This window comes from Diuraphis noxia, unplaced genomic scaffold (assembly GCF_037042655.1).
Source record: "Diuraphis noxia isolate RWA-SAM2 unplaced genomic scaffold, SU_Dnox_SAM2 contig0001, whole genome shotgun sequence".
Taxonomy (NCBI): Eukaryota; Metazoa; Arthropoda; class Insecta; order Hemiptera; family Aphididae; genus Diuraphis; species Diuraphis noxia.
The window spans coordinates 59,871,700-59,892,269 of NW_028301711.1; the positions used below are offsets into that span (position 1 = coordinate 59,871,700).

The window sequence follows — 20,570 nt, forward strand, 5'->3', positions numbered from 1 at the left end:
ATCGCAATTTCTCATTTTCGGTTAATTCTTCCTTAGAGTAAACACTTACATAGATAATAGTGCTTTTAAAAATGTAACGAAATATTTTGCGGATTTCCTCCCATTTAAGTCTATCCAGTCCACAACCTATTCTAGGGCAAGCAATTTTAGAATATTATTATAATATTATGAACTGGGTATTGATTCAATATTTTAAATTACAATAGATACTCGTACTTTAGAATACAAAAAAAATTAATCGATAAATAAAAAATATCACAATGATAAAAATATTAGTTGTTTTCCATTCAAAGCTATGTGTAAGAAGTTATAAAGGTATTAAACAATTTGTTTGTGTAAAGAGTAAAATTGCAAATATCAAAAAAATTGGTGTCATATATTTATAAAAAAATTCTGGTATATATGACTTTGTTTACATACTAAATTAGATCCTTAAAAAGTTGATTATATAAGAGACAAGAACATTGATTCATATAAGTTTTAGGTGTAAAGTAATACCTAAAATAAAATAGTATCCTATTTATTGTCTTACTAATATACATGTGAAGAATACCGAATAATAGACAAGTAATGTAGATTTGAAACAAGTTAAAGAAATCTAACAAATAATAAGAAGACCATGATATTTATTACTTCATTAGGCATACAAGTTATATTAATCTCTTTGGTATTTAAAAAAAAAACAATATTGAATTATTTTCATTAGTGATTGGTTCAATAAAATGTAAATTACAAAATAAATATACGAATATTATTTTCATGCAATATAAAAAATTATTAATTTTCTAATTTAACATTATTTTTGTTAAAATTATAACCTACAGATATAATAATATACCTATATAATATATAGTTATTGGAGTTAATATATTTAAAAACATAATATAATATTGAAGTTAAAAAATAATGTAATAAGTATTTATTATATATAATATATGAATGTATAACAAAAATAAAATATTTGAATTTGTTCTAATAACAATATAATGTTTATAATTCACTAATATAAAGTTAAGTAGGTACAATTGGATACTGAAATAATATTTGAGTTTATTTATTTATTTTGTACATTTTATTGGTTATTAAGTGAACAAATTTAATTCTTTGTAGGCATATTAATAATAAAATTATTTTGCTAACATATTAATGCCTACATTTAATATTTACCCTAATAAGTTATTAGTAATAACTATCATTATTTACTTAGTTATAATAATGTAATCTAATTAATTTACATTAACAACTTAATTGGATTTAAAATTGTACTTAAATGTATACTAAAGAAGTACTTAAAATACCCAAAACTAAATGACAAATATAAATGTAAAACATTTTTCACAAATAAATGAAGAAAAATTAATTTTATAGAATACAATAAATTTATTAAAATATAATTTTACTTTTAAATAATTTAATGTTTTTCAACCAACTTTTTTAATTGACTTTGAAATAAAATTATGAAAAACAAATTATTTAAATATATGGTTATGATAATTTTAATAATTGAATAGTAATATTTTTTCATAAATTATCTAAAAAATATACTTTATCGACTAAATTAAAAAAAAATGTGTTATTTACATAATATTTTTTTTGAAAATAATAATAAAAATATGTATATAATAATTTTTACAGTTTCAAAAATACAATATTATTTTCTAATTACAATATAATACAATTACTCAATATATTTAGCACATATTTTTTGAATATAGCCAAGATTAAAAAAACAACCTAACTCTAAAATACATTCTCATAGTTTAGAACATAAAACATTGGTAGATAGGTATATATAAACAAATGTTTCATTTCAACCAAAAATAACCGATGAGTTGAATAATAATTTTTCTTTGTTTTAAATACTCTTAATGAATATTTATTAATTATATTATATTCAAGAATAGTTGAATAGAATGAAACACAACAAAATTAATTAAAAACATAAACTCAACAATTTTAAAACCATCAAAATGTCTTACACAACTAGAACATGCATTATGAATTATTATAATGATATATTCACACAAAAAATTGATAATATATATATATATATAAAATGCTCTTTAAAAATAATGATAAAAATGATTGTCAATTAAGGTTTATCGGAGAGTATTTATTAATATTTTTACTAAAAATAACGGAATTCTCCTTTTTTACCAATTCGTTCTTTTCTTACCCAATCAGCGGGTGCTGGAATTGGTGCTGCTACAGAAGGATTTCTAGATGGATCAGAACTCAAGCTTTGATCAACAAACTCACTTTTTATAGACTCCTGTAAAGAAATAAGTATTAAATAGTTACAACAAACCACAAAGAATTATTTTAAATAGTAGAATTCCTAACTTAGGAAACTTTGAAGCTTAACATACAAATATTTCAAAAACTAATAAAATCAGGAAATTTTAATGTAGGTACTGAATTAATATAATGTTGGTGGTATGCAATCAAAACAAACTTATAAAAAGTTATTGATATACTAATTCAAAAACTAGGTATCCTGGTACCCATATCTATTATATGATGGGGTACCTCGGGAGTCTAAGCAAGTTTATATATTATATTAGTAATTTATCATAAACAGACATGTAACTTATACACATTACATACAATGTTAATCATAATATTAATGAGTAATTAATGTTACTCACTTGGGTGTAATTTTGTGATTGTGAAGTTGATCTTTTATCATACCCTTTAGCGTACACTGGATTCGTAAATATATCGCTTGAGTCCAGCATTGGATTAAATGGCGTAACAATGGTGTGAGGTACATGAGCCACCTGCGAACGGTTATTTCGAGCTTTCCACCATTTTCTACTATCATCCAAAATCTAAAGTCAATGATAGGATAATAATTATATAAATATTTAATACAGTGGATGAAATTAAATTGTTTTAAATAGAAAATGTATTTTTAACTAATACCTATTTAAAATCTTAAGACTTAAGGTTTGTACAAAATATTAAAATATACGCATTTAAAAAAAATCAGTCGGGCTACACTGAATACCTAATACCTACTCATAAAATAAACCAAATGTGTATAGGTAAAAATATAAAAAAACATTAATTTCTGTGTCATGGAACCAGCAGTTCTTAAACTGTGATACACGGAGCCCCAGGGCTCTGTGAGAATAATAGTGTGTCCTGTAGGAAAATCTTAATTAAATTAAAATGAATAATACTTGATTTATCACGTTTAGTTTAAAATAATACCCGTTAATAACTCACATATTTTGATTCGTAGTCAAAGACGATATTAGATGTGAGTTGGTTGAAGGTTATATAGCTTTTATCGTTTATGTATCATACGATTATATTATACAGAAACAAATTAATGGGAATATAATTTATGTACTATAATTCAAGAGTTATGCATATTTGATGAGCATTTCTATATTTTAGGGCTCCATAGAATTTGTTTAGCTACTTAAGGGATCCACGCACAAAAAAGTTTGAAGGACTACTGTCGTTCAATATAGTACTTTAAAATCCTGTTTTTCATACTTGTACGACTTTTTTTGAGTTAATGATATGAAACAAACTTTATGACACATGAATTATTGTCTTCTAAAACTAAAACGTTAATAAATTTATAAATTTGATTTCATAAAGGTCCATAAACATGGCTATTATAGCCTGGATACATTTTTGTGCAAAACCATTTTTCTACATAATTAATCAAAAATGTAATATTTGAAAATAATGTTATACATTTCATACAGATACGTGTTACTATAAAGACGAAAAAATTAGGAAATATGTTAAATTCTATAAAAATTCTATAAATATTATTATTATTATTATTATAATTCAAATACTTAAATAAATTAATTCACATATACCTACTTTATTATTCATCTAATTTTATGATATCCATAAAATATACAATGTATAATAAAAAATATGTAAAAAAATACTAGGTGCCGGGTGCCTAGATATTCATACTATAAAATGCTTTGTTTAAATTGTATGACTTTTTTTATTAAATGTTGAAAATAATTTATATTTTAGTTATTAGATAAACACAAAAACTTAAACCATTAGCATTTTAAATAGGTATCTATCTTTATTTCCACTGAAAAATATTGTCAAAATATACTCGACTCAATATTTAAATATTAATAATTTAATTATTATAGTTGACTTACTTCTAACAATTCACCACGTACAACAGATAGTTCTTTGTCATTATTTGCCGTTCTCGGATAGGTTACTTGAACTATTTTTACACCTCGAGCTCGCATGTCTTCCAACCATCTAGCTTGAGCTCTTTCAAATCTTTCACTTCCCGGTCCACTTGCATTATTACGCTCAATCGAATCAGCAGAAATGTCACTGCGTGCCGCCATATTATCTGCACGTTCTTTATCCATTCTTGGTGGACTATGAAGCGATAATGTGTTAAAATCAGGTTCTGATTCACCTTCCAAACTATGTGAATCATCTCTGAAAAAAAATGTTGATCTCAATAGTGATAAATTAAGAGCATTTATTCAGGCCTTTTTTTTTTTAATTTTTGAATCGATACTGGGGGTGGAACCGACGTTAGTCATTACACCCCCCAGTCACCATCATTTACTGAAGAAAATTACAATAACGTCAAGGGAAATTACACATTTTTTTTTTTTTTGGGGGGGGGGGGGGGGAATACAACAAAGGTGAGAGGCCCCTACTTCTCTCATTTATTCAGGCCTAAAAGCCATCATGTTATTAACCACTTATAAACAAATTTTCAAATTATTTTTAGGTGCTGATGAGGCACAATTATTTAAAAAAATTTTTTGGGGTACCCACCTACCATTTTTAAGTATTTCGATTTCTTATATTTTACATGTTAATTATTAAAAATATTATTTCTTTTAGGAAATGGAGGATGTAACATTCATATTTTTCTTTATTAATCTGAGTGATTATTTTATATACTCTCCTGCTTTCAACTCTAAGTTTGTACTTTATTTTAAAGTGATTTAAATATATTATATAACTGTAAATTAATATGTATATACGTAATAAAAATTATCTGCTTTACATCATATATTTCCAACATATCGAGTTTCTTAAAAAAATTGATAGCAATAATTATTGCATATTGAGAATAGCCAAATTTAAGAAACAGCCTTGCAGCATAAAGGAAACATTTTTTGTGATTTGTTATACATCCAACATGTAGTTTGGTTGGATGGGGATCTATAAAATATTTTGTGCCAAAGCTCATCCACCTAGCCTCTACCCAGTTGTGTTAATGCAACCCCAGAAAAACCTTTCTAATTTCCCAAATACTTCCCTACTACTTGACGCAAACTACTAATAATTAAAAATTATTTAACAACTCAAATTTCTCTTTAAATTGACAATCAAACTTACCTATCATCTGGTCCAAATTGTTCTTGATGATGGCCAGAATAGTTGCCACCAGTATTATATGTGTACTGTGGTCTAATTCCCATCATAGCTGACTGTTCGTGTTCATATTCAAAATAGTCACTGCTATCATCACCTACACCGTGTTCTCGATCACGATGGTGATACAAAGTGTCTCGCAACTCTCCCTAGAACAGATCATGAATTGGATAGAAATAATAAATTAATATATTTAAATACATTTTTTTAGAATTTTGTTAAATGTTTACCTCTGGATTTGAATTTTTAATTTCGTCTCTTGATTTCTTTGAATCAATTGCACCAGTAGTTGGAACATTAGTTAAATGATCATCAGAAACTGGAATCGGATACTCTGGTGACCACCCATCCATAAAAATTGGATGGTAAGGAGCTGCATAGCCTTTCCATTGCTCTCTATCAAAAGTTATTTTTATAATTACTTATAATATAGTAAAATATTTGAAAAATACCGCTATAAAATAGAATAAATAATTCAAAATATTAAGAATACCTTGGTATAAGCCAAGCATCGCCTAAAGAATGCCATAATTCTGTTTCTTTACTGGTTACACAGTTCATCAAGAGATTAATTGCGTCTCTTGTGAGTAAAGGTGATACAACTCTAGATGGAATGTTTGGTTTATATTGAGTGTCATGAGAAGCATCAACGATCAATGCCAATGGAGTAAATAAGAAATGTACAAGTTCTGGAGCATTTGGGTCATGGATGTGAGCTTTTAATTTAGCCTGAAAGGTAACAGTTATAATTGTAGATTTCTAAAAATATTAAGCACAAGATTTTTTTTTGTCTTTATTATAATCATGTATTTACCAAAAGATTGAATGACAGTTTGAATTTTTGAAAGATATCAATGAATTCAATTTCTGGAGGTGGTTTAGCTCGCATTGTAAGCATTCCGTCACCTATGTCCTTCTTTTTTGATTTGCGATTCCTTTATATAAATAGCACTATGATTACAAAATAACAAAATAGAGATAAATAATAATCATGAAATTACCTTCTCCGGCGTTCCAGTTCTCGGGATGCAGCAGCTGCATGTTGTAACCTTGCAATGAATTTTTCGATATCATCAAAGCAGTGATTCAGTACTATAACATCTCTCTCATATTTTTCACTAGATGTGGAACTTGTTTCATCATCAACTCTAGTGATATTATCTGAATCTAAAATATAAAATAAATATATCTCAAATTATTGTACCTAAATAATGTCATTAGTTGGTACTAGACATTGATTGAATATTTAACATTTAATAGTAATGTATAAAATACTATAATTGATAAAGTTGTATAAACATTAAGAAAAAAACTAACGATGAGCAACAGCATTAAAAACAGACACTTGTTCTCGCACACTGACTCCATTTGGTGGTGGATTTGGTGGTGGTGTTGGAGGAGGTGGTGGTACATGTCTTGATTTTCTATTAATCCCTTTTCCCGACCTCAGCAGCTTTAGGTCATCAACTAATTCTTGAGCTGGTACGCTTTGGCTCTAAAACATACCATGGTCAAAAAACTAAAAACTAGGTAACTTAATATTCTATAATATGATCAATCTATTATATACCCAAAAACATAGTAAAAGTATATTATACAGATTAAATATGAATAGTATTAAATCTGAATCAGTCATTATCTTAAGAATATTTTAAATTTTTATTTTTATCATTGCAATTTCTACTACTAGTATAGTATGTCTATTAATTTATTTTCAACCAAACATTCAAATATTTAATAATTGTCCAATCAAAACCATAGACATATTTGTAATGACTAATAAGAAATGACCTATTGGCCTATTTTAAGAATGCCAGCTTAAGTATATATATTCTGGTATTGTAGTGCTTGAAAATAATGATTTGTGAAAGTTCATATTTTTAATTTTTAACATTTTTGAGAAAATATATTTTTTAATAAAAAAAATATAGTATAACTGAAATGATGTCTCTTTTTGTCTTTAATTTTTTTTTTTATATAAAGGTGAAACATGATTCAAATGATTTTATAATTTATCTATTTTTATTTTAGCTTCAGAAACATTGTTGTGTATTTCGTAAAGATATTTATTGAACAATGTAATTGTTTCGGTGATAAAAATTTACAGTTATAATCTTTAATTTATACTGTTCTTACAGATGCTATCATAATTAACATTGAACTTTAATGTATTTATTTTAGGACCAATCTTTGCTTAGAAAAAAATATTTACTAAAAAATAAGCAATCTAATTTAAACCCATCTAGTATCTCTCTTTAAATCTTAAATTAAAAATAAACATGAAAAAAAAACTGTGTTATAACTTAAGTAAAACTATCCTAAATTACACGTCATATTTTCAAATTTGAATTATAAATGAACAATTTGGTAGAACCTAATAGACAATAGTTGCTGCAAGAATAAATACCATATATTTATATTGTTATTTTTGATATAGGTAAGGAAAATGGCTAATTACTATTGGTTATTTAAAATACAAATAATTGTAATTGAAGATTAACTAGTATTCTTTTTGTGGAATTGTAAAATAAATAAGTTTCATGAGGACAAAAAACTGTGTTTATATAGTTTTCAGATTTTTTTGTCACAGGATTAAATACTTGAGTGGAACCTAGTTTTAAATTTTCAATCCTTGTTATAAAAGTTAAAGGTCTTATACATTTTTAACGACAAAATAATTTATAAATTTTATCAAAATTCGAACTTTCAATGGTTATTAAAAAATATTGTAACTATTATGTATTTTTAATATTTTTTAACTACTATTATAACAATAAATTAAAGTCCTTGTATTACATTTTGAAGCTATTTTATCAAACGAATGAAATTTTATAGAAGAAAAAACAAAAAAAATTGAAAATTGAAAATGTCTATAAATACGAGTAACTTTAAAATATTTGAAAAATTTATCAAGCATGTAAAATGCCAATATCAAAATTCAGTAAAAAATGCATGTATTTACGGTAATACGTTTTAAAGTTGCACCAATATCTAAGATCAATTTTCTAAAAATTGGATTTTACATAAAATTCCCGTTTTCTGTAATTTTTTTTTTCCTAACGTTTTTGAAAACTACTGGAAATATGATCTCTCCCAATGCATTTACTGGATACAATTTCCAATCGGAAAACCTATTGAAGTTGAAAATTGAAGTATTACTTCGACAATTTATCGTATGAAAAGGCAAAAAATAAAAACACACATTGTAAAATCAATATATTCATCATTTCGCTCAGAATCTAAAAAAAAAAAAATGTTAGGTATATTATTCATGAAGTGCAATAGTTTATAAATTTATGTAGAAAAATAAGAATACAACATTTTGATTAGAAATTTAGAACATAAGTTATTTCATTTGTCAACTATTTATACTCTGTAATATTCTGTCCTATAGAATTGCTAAATAACATGTAAAATATATTAAACCCATAATTTCTTTTCTCTTACTTGAAATATATGCATCTCCGATCGTGAATCAACTTGACCAACTACAAATACTAGAATATTGTTATAAATTTCCATTGGATCGTTACTTGTAAAAGCAGTAGGTTCTTTTACTAATGAAATCGGAAATCGTTCCATAACAGCCTAAACCAAAAAAATAGTGTGATTTATTTAAAAACATAATTCGACATCGATGTGTTATAACTTAATAGTTATTAATTTATTACTTACACCCGTTTCAAAATCCATTATCAACACCCAAGATTGATCGAGACGCAGTTGCATTTTTTGTGACCAAATACCGTTTGATTTTTCTAAGTGCAATAGTCTCCTCATTCCATCTGCTGGGTATACTATACCCGTACTTTTTGAAACCGTAAATGTGGCCAAATGTTCAATCACATAAGTTGGGGCTGAATTATTTTCATCACCGTTCCGTTCTTCGACAGCAATACTTTGTTGACCTCCATCTTAGAAATTTAAACAAAAATAATAAATTTAAGTAATCTAAGTACTATATTTTTAAATAACTATAGGTAGTATGATCGTTTATTACCTGTTGAGTATCCATTTGAATTTACGCTGTTTCGATGATACGGCATTATTGGTTTTTCGTTTAGATCTCTGTAATTCAAAATATGTTCAATTTTGACATTTGTTAGAAATAAATAGTACCTATTATAAAATATACCTTTTGCTACTATTTCCTGGTTGTTGCATCGACATATCTTTCAATCCAGGCATTTCTTAAGGTGATAAATTGAGGCAACATCTAAGCCTAATACAAAAACATGCATATTAATTATGTATTTATATGATTGATTACGATACAACTAATACTTTTTAGATTAATATATTTAAATTAATCATAATAATATTCATACACCATGTTATGAAAATTAAATGTTAATTTTTATAGTTTTATAAACATGTCTAATGTCTATAGGTTAAAATATTTTTACAATTGATTTGATACATAAATACACTGGTAAAATATTATTATTCAGTAGTAAAATCTGTATAAATGAAAACTGAATTCAGTGGAAACCTGTCTTATGTGGGAAAATGTTACAATACCGGTAAGCCTAATATTATATATTTTTAAATATATAGACACCATAGATACATGGTGCCCTGAATAAAATGGATCATGGAACCAGCATTTTGTAATTCATGTATCAATTCAACTATTATAAAGGATCAAGTATAATATAACAAAATGTGGAAGTTAGTCTTTATTATCAGAAAATAATTCGTCTTTGGAATGGTTTAAAAGTATTAAAACAAAAATTTCACTACTTCTATACTATTGTTATATGGGCTAAAGCACGTTAAATCGATCGTGTCAGTCATACACCGAAAGATTAATGTTTAAAGATTCAAAAGGATGATCGAAGTTTTAAAAATTGATAAAAAAAAATTTTAATGAATGTATAATGAAAGATAAAATTAAAATCAACGATTGAAGGATATGAACCTAAAATGTTTTTAATGATTATGAAACGAGTTTATTTAATTTGTTTAAAAATGTCTCCTTTTCTTTTTCAATCTATAGAAATCTCCGAATCTACCCATATAAATTCATATATTATACCTATATAAATCAATCTAAACTTTGTTTTTTTTTTAAATTTCGGAAGTAGGTACATATTTGATTATAATCAATAATAAGTAATAACTGCAGATGACATATTAACATGTACGATATACCTATGGTGTAATCGTACACGAATATCGGAACGTATACATCTGTTTTATACCTACCTAATATATATTTTGTTATCACTATGCATTTATACTAAACAAAAACTAACAAAACCATTATTTATTTATTTTAGATTTTTTAAATTAGCTAAGTAATTAGATTAGTAATTCCAGAGTAGGAAATACTAAGTAATTGATATTATAATTATCTCCAGTATAATGCCGATTACTTTCAACAAATAGTTATACCAAAAATACAATCTTAAAGTTTTTAATTGTTTTCTTTAGTACCTATATTGAAAGATATTAAATCTATTTACCATACCATGCAGTAATATTTTTCTTATCAGCTATTCAGTAGAATTTATGTAAGTGAACAATGTTCAATAAACGAATAATCAATAATAAAATTATTATTTTACCGAAAAATATAAAGTATAAGACTGATATAGTTTAGTTAAAAAATAATCATTTAAATGTTCAACTATATGGAAGAAGAAAAATATCAGTTTAACGATATTATAATATTCAAGTATATTTTATATAAAATTATAAATAATAAAAAACAAACATACACCTAAATTCATTAGGTAGTACAGTGAATGGGTATAAATATGTATATATTTACGTAATAACGTTAAATTATATGAACAAACTAGTAACTATCGCTCTTTTGTACTCTTGTCATAGGTACGTTTCGAGTGTACCTCTTCATTGAATAGATTTCTATAATAGATGTACCTGTATATTTCAGTAACTGCAACTCCAATAATAATATCTACTATAGAAGGTATCTAATTCTTTCACTTTGTTTGACATTGTAGCACTCACAGGTTTAACTATTTAGGGGCAAACGTTTATAAATTTAATGTTTAAAAAATTTTAATCCACAGTATAGCCGTATCGGTCTTTCATTAATAAAATCGTTCATATTTTTTCTTCAAATGCATATATAGGTATTTACTATTTAGTATTCCAACGTTTTTATATTATACCTACCTATCGTAATCGTATTCGTATATCTAAGAGAATGTGTGTAATTGGCATGCCGTTTACTATCGCCACCCATCCGGAATGTAGCTATGCTTGACACGGTTCAATTCTAGACCTGGAATTACATATTATAATATCTGCAGTCTGCAGTAAGTATATAACCAGTTGGACGCTGTGCTATGCAGGTTATATGTCTGCATACCTATACATATACATCTAGTTTATGATAATATTTTGAAATGCTATTTTCTTTCAAAATCTCATTGACATAAAATATGTAATAATATCTTTTCTGTTAATATTTTACGATGTATGAAGCTTTTAAAAAAAATACAAATTACAATAATGAACCCCAAATATAATATAAATAATAAATTATGATTAATAATAATAATTATTAGGCATGTGATGATTGTGATGACATATTTTCAACTAGTGCAAATGCAATACCTGCCTAATTATATTATTTTATAATTAACAATTGAAAAAAAACTATAATAATACATAGGTATACATAGCTATATGATTTGATTCTATTATTATAAGTAAAATACTTCAATACAAATATCAAAATAATATATATCATAAATGCGGTGATTTAAATTATATTGGTTTAATCATAAATAAAACGACTAACGACATGTAACAATTATTATTAACAATTATTTGTATTCTAACGTCATTCTAGGCATGCAGTTGTTTCGAGTTGATGAAATTTACTGAATACGAAAAAAAAACAGATGCTAATAAATTTTCTTCACGGATTTTCTTGCATTCGTCACGTACAGATTTAAAACAGACATGCAACTGAATATTGATTGATAAAATATAAAATAACGGTAGTCGCAGTGTTCTGTTAAGTGGTAAAAACATGGTGTTATGCTTATGAATAAAAATGTTAAAGATATGCAACGAATGTTACTAAAGAATCGTAGTATTAGTACCTATATAGTAATATTATAGGTTCTCTATATATAGGTAAGTTCGTATAGGTTAGGTTAAGTACTTCAAGAGCCAAGAGGTGAGTCAACACTATATAAAAACAGGCTCGTGTATTTTAAACCAATATAAGTATGTACAATTACATCACGTTAAATATTATTTTTTTAAATACCATAATATATTATACTGTATATTAATGGGAATATAGGTATCGTACATGTACATCCATAATATAGGTATTAGTACATATATCGATATATTTATAACGCACTCGTAAAATAGAGATAACATAAGAAGAATATGAGGACAAATTCTTTATTCTATCTATCAAAACTGTTTTCTACGTAAAATCATAAAATTAAGTTACGTTTATGAAAACATTATAAATTATGTTTATTTTTTTCATTACACTACTACAACAGGCCTGTTGTTCTTTTTTCGCTAATGGCGTTTTTATTTTCAATAACCATCATTATACCTATAACCTATTATACATATAACATATAGCACTGTAGCAAGTTTTAAAATATTAACGTGATTCCAATGAAAATAATTAATGTGTAAAGTTTTCATCGGTACCGTACCCAATACATTATATTGCAAGTATGCAGTGTTGTAGCATTAAAATATTATTTTCTGAATAAGTTGCCAACGAATTCCTGAGCGATCGTATCAAATCAGAAATCATTATCATTTCATAACATTTAATCGACAATGTTCCTTATTACTACGACCAACTTCCTTTAGTTTAAAGTTACGGAAATTAATAAGATTCGAATACATACTGGAATATTTACTTGTGGAAGATAATCATATACCTAACTATTAATTGTAAGTACCTATGTTATAATGGGTCATTGTATTGATAGGTACAGACGGTACAGTCGTACAGAATATAGAATCTAACAGCGAGGTGTGACTTGTGAGTACTATTATATGACTATATTAAAATATGTAAGTTGGATCTTACAAATATTCGAATTTACTAACGTTTGTGGTTTTTACATGTGATTTGTATCCAGTTTTCTATATTTTAATATTTACGTATTATTTTTTAAATTTTAACAAGTGTAGTATAAATGTTTAATAACATAACTATCTAAATAGCTTATATCTAATGTTTTAGCCGTCAGTATTCGATTAATATGAAATTAATTGAAAGTTGTAAACGAACACTGAATGGACGACATTGACAAGGATGATGGAGGATTAGAGACTAGAGTGTCATAAAGAGAAATCGATATCGTAAAAGTGATTCTTATCGACATTTATTTAATTTATTTACGAGCTAACATTTTGGTTTTTAATTTTTTTGTAGAATAACATAAATTAACAATTAATAATAATATATTAAATACTGTTTTATACGTTTTGAAAAACTAACTTTCATTTTAAATTACATTTAATCGATTGGTGGTTGATGCCTAAATTTATTTTAATGTTGTAGATTATGATTGATATTATTAAAATAAGTAATTATAGTTATGATAGTTATAAGTAAAGACAGTATAGAGTATTTCAAAATATTGGAAAATATTAAGTTAGTATTAAGTACCTACTTTATAATTTGTATCTTTTATTATTTTAGATTTTCAATAAAAATTATTCATCATGTTGTAGTATTTCATAAATAAATGCAAATGTTTTGCGTTTATTTTCTTCTCGCAATAATCAATTATTATTACTATTATTATTATTTAGGTATTTTAAAAACATATATTGTTAAAAATTATTTTAAAATTATTCAATTGAAACATTAAACAACTCATTATTTTATATTTTATTATGTACCTATACCTAAATGGATATATTTTTAATTAAAATTAAATTATTTGTGTTTTCGCTTTTGATACATTTACATTTATTTATAAATTACAAATAAATTATGATTTCATTATTAGTAATTATCTGTCGTATATTCTAAAATCAAAATTACTTTTTTAAATAATATACAACAATAATTTCTAAAAATAATTTAATAAATCTTAAACTAGAAAAACTACGAATATAGGTAGGTACTATAGGTATACTTATGAGTTATGACTTGATTATTGATTAGTACGAAATATAGAGAGTGAGTTACGTATAAATGTGGTTACTTAAAACTTTTGGTCGATTTAGTTTTACTACCTGGTTTTACATCAATAGGTTTTATATTAGTTATTTCGGAATACGAGTAAAATACCAGTGTAAAGAGGACGCTACACTTATATTTGTTATCTCCGTCTTACAAATGTGTAACATGGCAAATTTACACTTGGCAGATCATGTTTAATTCTGTTAGTTTAAAAATTAGAGTAAATTTACTTATTATGAAACTTGATGGTAAGAACTTTATATATGTGGGTTTTTTACGATAACTTAGTTTTTAAGTGAGTTATGAGCATTTTTAATTTATCCTTTTTTATATACGCATAACTTACTATAAAATTGAACTATTGTGAAAAACCCACATACAAACAAGATAATGTTTCTTACATTATCAGCTTATCTCATATTTATAACATCAAATTTCATATTAGGTCGATTCACTCTAAATTTTAAATTAACGGAGCAAAACGTGATCTGTTGAGCACAAATTTGTTATGTTATGCACTTGTAAAATGGAGACAACAAATGTTTGTGTAGCGTCCTCTTAAAAATTTGTATATAGATATGGTTATCAAATTAAAAAAAGATTAAATTCAGCTAATACATTTTTATATTAATACGTTTTTTATCGTTATTTATTTATAGCCTATACTATAGGCCCTATAGGAATCACTTTTTAATCGGTATAATCAGTCCCATAGTCTTATGTGTATAATTATTGTGAATCAACTTATAAAGAATCATTGAAATTAAGGGAAATGGTAGCTTCACAAATAATATTATATTATATCACTAGCTTAAGTTTGTTTAAAAAATAATGTATACATAGTAAATAGAAATTATTTTCTCAAATATGAATATAAAATTGTTCACAATATATTAATAATGAATGTTAATGATACTATTCCCTACGTTGTTTTTAATAAAGATAAATAATTTTTTCTTTATCTATTTATTAAATATCTTACCTAATGATTCAATAATACTAAACTGTGTTATAGTTGGTACTTGGTTGTAGGAGCAACATGCGATTATAGTAATAATAGTACTTAACGGTAGTGAACGTGGGGAAGAGTAGGGTAAGCAAGTTTCTAGAAAATAAACTAAATTTAAAAACAAAAGAAATACAAATTAATATAAATAACAAAATAAAAATAAATTATAAATCAATAACAGGTATCAATCATGGGAATATTGGATAACTTTATATTAGCGAAAAAAATTTCTAATCTATTTTGAAACTTGGTTTTATTAGGTACCAATATAAAATTATAAACGTTGAACTAAAATTATTATTATAAGTATAATAACTTCTTTTTATTTTTCGCAATAATCGTGATGATAATTAGAGAGGGATAATTTGACCATTGAAGTATGGCTAAGCCCCTCCCTCCAAATTGCGAGTATGTTTTTGATTTAAATACGATTCCATAAATCATAATGAAATGCCGTAAGATACTGAATCCAATTTCATTATTTTCAATTCTCATCCTTTAATAAATAATCATACTATAATTCATATTATATAAATTAAATTTTTTGTCTTGATATTATCATTTGTAGCAATTATTACTTCCTAACACGAAATGTCTAAATGCCTTGCGTCTACTTTACATATTTTCGTAAACTATATAGAACTTGGCTTGACTCGCTACCGCGTGTCTAGATATAAATGCGAGGCCTGAGAATTTGCAGGAGTCGCATATTTCTCTATATTAATTAATTTTTAGCAGACTAATCTAGAAATCCAAGCTATACAATAAAGTGTTTAAAAATTAATAAAAAGTATTTTCCATGTTTAGTCAATTTTAGGGAAAGAGTGTATATTTCTTAATTTTTCTACCTATTCAATATATTCTAAAAATAAATTGGTATTTTTTTTTCTTGAGCTACGCATTTTAATAATACTATTGAATGTAAAACTCAATATTATTTATTGTGCATATTTTAATCTTTATTACGCTAATACTCCGAAGTACTGTCTTTTCGAATATATTTTATTGATTCAATAAAACATCAAAATGGCAAACAGTTTTCCGAGATATTTTAAATATTATAAATTTACTTCTCCTTATCCTACATTTTTTTTAGAGCAAATTCAATGTAATAATATAAAATTTATTTATTTTTTTGGGAATTTTGAATTTTGATGAAATTTTTTTAACATTTTTTAATTTGTACATCTATATTTTAAAAAATTGATGTGCTTATTTACTTGCATATTTTTCCTTTTTAACTAACATAGTAAAATAGTTTGATAATTTAATTATAAACAATTATAAAAAGTTAAAAATTAAAGTTATTGTCTTACCCACGTATAAATGTCACTGTTTTTTTGTTCATATAGTTAATTCAATCGACCCATTAATTCAACATACCAAGTCGAACCTTATTATAGCCCATAAAGTGCATGAACGAAATAAAAATCAATGACATCACATATAATATTATATGGCTGCTCTTCACGCTATTTACATATATATAATAGGTACGGCATGGTAAAGGTAAACATTTCAATTTTATCCTCGACATACTGCGATATAATAATATGATAATGAACACATACAGTATATAAACCCTTCAGCCGAGTAGATTTATTTATCTACATCCGAGGACTATTTGAACCGATTAGTAGGTATATATATATATATATATATATATATATATATAGTACTTATACATTTATATACGTATACTTAAATATATTATAATATGCAGATATGTAACATATTAAAAAATGGTATTTAAAATAATTGATATTTTGTGACCCAATGACACGATATATTATTGTATATGAATAATTCCTACAAAAATGGTCTTCATACAATCATACTATATAACTAATATAAATATTAATATTAAATAGTATATAGTGCCAAAAACAGATGAGATACCTATGAGAAAATGTTCATATAGGGCATAGATTATTCTACTTATGTATATTTAATATATTTTACTAATATTTTAGAATTTTTGGTATTTAAATAGTTTATATCAGTACCTTCTTACTAGAAGAATTTGTGAAAATAATAGTTATGATTGAAGCACCTCCTATATTGGCTATATACACACAGAGGGTAATATATATTTAAATTATTTTACATATATATATATATATATATATATATATATAGCTATACTATCGAACAATAAATATTTAATATAGTGACATATTAATAAAATTATTATTTATTAATATTAATATACTGCCGCATGGAATGAGTAAATAACAACATAATAATGGATACCGAAGGTCATCAAAATGCCACACCTATATGTGCGCGGACCGTTTTGACATTCCAGAACGTTTTTCACCACCACATAATGCATACCTATCTATATAATATGTAATATACATCGCAACCTGAATGCGTGAATACAATATTACATTGTACAACCAAATGGTATACAAAAAATGTAGCTATACATATATTTAGTATAGTATTAATTAGTGATAACAATTATATGTGTTTTAACTTATAGGTATACCTACGATTAGATATTTACTACGCAATCCGTGCAGCCATTAGGTCCTACGTCACGTTTTCGCATAAATAATCGCGTTGTGTACGTTTAATATATAATGTATAATGTATATATTATAATTGATTCTTTGTCTATATGTAAGTATATATTATTATATATACTATATTGCGTAATGCGTATACACACAAATCAATATTGATTATTCTAAACAGACAAAAACGGATTATTATTTATTAGCTTGCACATAGATCGGTCAAGTAACTATTATGACTTATTACTTTATTAGTAAATAATATAGGTGCATATTAAATCTGGGACACAATAATATATATAATGTTCAACCTTTTGAACCAGAATCAAATAAGCCAAATTGTTGGAATTTCGAAGCAACGTCGATCAGACACGCGTATATGAAATAATAATAATAACACCGTTGAAGTCTCCGAGCAAGTTTTCGCGATCAACAGCACGGAAAACGAACATGCATAGCATACTCGTATGGACATATTTATTATTGTAATAATATAAAATTAGTATGATGTTTTTGAATATTCTCGGCGTTGTGGGCAATATAAGTGACTGGCGATTTCGAATTGGCTTGAGGTGGTTTTCATCACGTAAATGTTACCAATAATATCTAAAGGTAATAATTTAATATAGGTACCTACTAGATAAATAATAATAGTTGGGGTTATACCAGTTGTGTCATAGGCACGTATAATCTCAGAAAATATTGATATAAAATACATGATCGTGTACTGACATACTCCAGTGAAAGGAACACTGGCCACTGCTGCTATAATATTGTAGATGCAGAAATAATCTATATAGTACAGCTGACGTAGTCTATTGAGACGGATTACTACCTAGCTATAGGTCTTTCCGACTGTCCATGCAATGATATACTTGTAAATGATTTTATCGATAGTAGATACATGGTGTAAGCTATAAATAAGATTTTCGTCAAAGAAATAACACAAACGTCAAATAAATTGTAATACGTTGGAATGCGTTTGCAGTTATTAAATTATAATGTTATACACACACATTTACTCGATTCGCGTACATTTGCCTACGACGTTTGACTTATATAAAAAATATAAAAACCCATACAACCATTATATCATATATTACTGATGATTTCGACGGAATAGCGAGTTTTACGTACCTCGATAGCAACAACCAGCAGCGGTGACGAGACGAACATATGTGATTAGATCGACTTATCTTTGAATTTGGATCAACAGATCGGCTGCGAAAAGACTAACGCACCTCGCAAACTGTTACGATTATGTATAATGTTTTTTTTTTTTTTTTTTGTCCACTGGTGTAGTACAGTGCCAATCTGTTGTCGTCGTTACGCCGTTGACGCCGATGATGATGTGCGATGATCCTCTTAGGTCTTTTCGGTCCAAGAAATTTCCACAACGACTGCGGAACACAATTTGCAACACTATTATTTAGTATACGATTTGTGGCGAGGAAATTCGAGATTTTATTATATATCATCTATCGTCTGTCCTCCTCGGGCAGACGGACGACACGGATGGGTGTGTGTGTGAGGGAGAGAGATGGACAATGATGGCGATAGAGAACGAGGGAGAGAGAGCGCGCGCGCTGACGTATTGTTTATAATAGGTAAGTAAATAATACCTACCTTGTTGACTACCTATACCATAATATAATAGGTACACGATCAATAATATAATATATTACACCGACAACATTCGTTCGTTGACGACGAATAATAATAACAATAATCGATAAATGTATACTACGCGCCGCGAGTCGGAATAATAATAATAGCACGGATCTCTCGTATTCGTGTGTGATACTGGTAGGTGTGTAAAAATTATTGTTACCTGCCTACAAATGATCGACGACGAAGACGATAGTAATAATATTATGGCCAATATGAACGTACTGCAGGTGGCGTAGGTACAACGCGAGAGATTCCGACGGATTCGGTGACTGTACTGACACGGGAAAAGAGAAACACGCACGGCGGCGGAGAAAACACAAAAACACAAAAACGCGAAACGCGAAACGTCGATGGTTGGCGGGTGCGTGCGCGTGTGTGCGTTGTTGCAGCGGTTGTGAAAGCCGCTCGCGACCGTCGTCGTTGGAGTGAGCTTGGTGTATAATATTATACGATAGACGTCCTGTACGACTCCTCCGAGTCGACGTCGACTACGACGATGATGACGACGACGACGACGACGATGATGATGATGATGAATAATAATAATACGTACCAACAGCAATGCGCGATACGCGACCGGCGAGAACAGGTGCCCGCGTCCGCCTTCTCTATTAGGTATATACCTGCAGCGTTGTTGTCGTAACACGCTCGACTCTGGTTACTGGTTAGCACCTATCTACCTGGCGGTGAGTGGCCGCGTTACGATACAATATATATGTTGCATTTTTGTGGTATTTGGTATATATATATGTATACGTATAAAGGTATCTCAACCAGGCACCTGCAGCAGCTGCAGCTGACTCTA

At 26.9% G+C, this 20,570-nt stretch overlaps 1 protein-coding gene across 3 annotated transcripts; it reads right to left on the reverse strand.

Annotated features, from left to right (window-relative positions):
• Positions 1 to 609: 609 nt before the first annotated feature.
• On the reverse strand, positions 610 to 20,287 carry aru (arouser). Of its 3 annotated transcripts, none has more exons than XM_089215871.1 (15): positions 19,930 to 20,287; positions 19,232 to 19,494; positions 9,539 to 9,625; positions 9,404 to 9,471; positions 9,079 to 9,317; positions 8,851 to 8,991; positions 6,721 to 6,898; positions 6,405 to 6,570; positions 6,218 to 6,338; positions 5,897 to 6,132; positions 5,634 to 5,799; positions 5,368 to 5,552; positions 4,152 to 4,449; positions 2,649 to 2,831; positions 610 to 2,272 (listed from the first exon to the last, which is right to left on the reverse strand). In XM_089215871.1, the coding sequence occupies exons 3-15, from the start codon at positions 9,589 to 9,591 to the stop codon at positions 2,129 to 2,131; spliced, it is 2,178 nt and encodes a 725-aa protein (XP_089071997.1). In that variant the 5' UTR covers positions 9,592 to 9,625; positions 19,232 to 19,494; positions 19,930 to 20,287; the 3' UTR covers positions 610 to 2,128. The 3 variants fall into 3 exon arrangements, with proteins under 3 accessions (XP_089071997.1, XP_015370152.2, XP_089071996.1); XM_015514666.2 differs by having other exon boundaries at positions 19,926 to 20,287; XM_089215870.1 differs by having other exon boundaries at positions 19,721 to 20,287.
• Positions 20,288 to 20,570: the final 283 nt, after the last annotated feature.

Bases quoted from the DNA above. Each gene is read 5' to 3' on its own strand.
- aru (XM_089215871.1), bottom strand. From the start codon at position 9,591: ATGCCTGGATTGAAAGATATGTCGATGCAACAACCAGGAAATAGTAGC. The intron at 6,133-6,217 runs GTAAATACATGA...GTTACCTTTCAG, and splicing joins AACTGTCATTCAATCTTTTG to GCTAAATTAAAAGCTCACAT. The intron at 4,450-5,367 runs GTAAGTTTGATT...ATTTTTTTTCAG, and splicing joins CAATTTGGACCAGATGATAG to AGATGATTCACATAGTTTGG.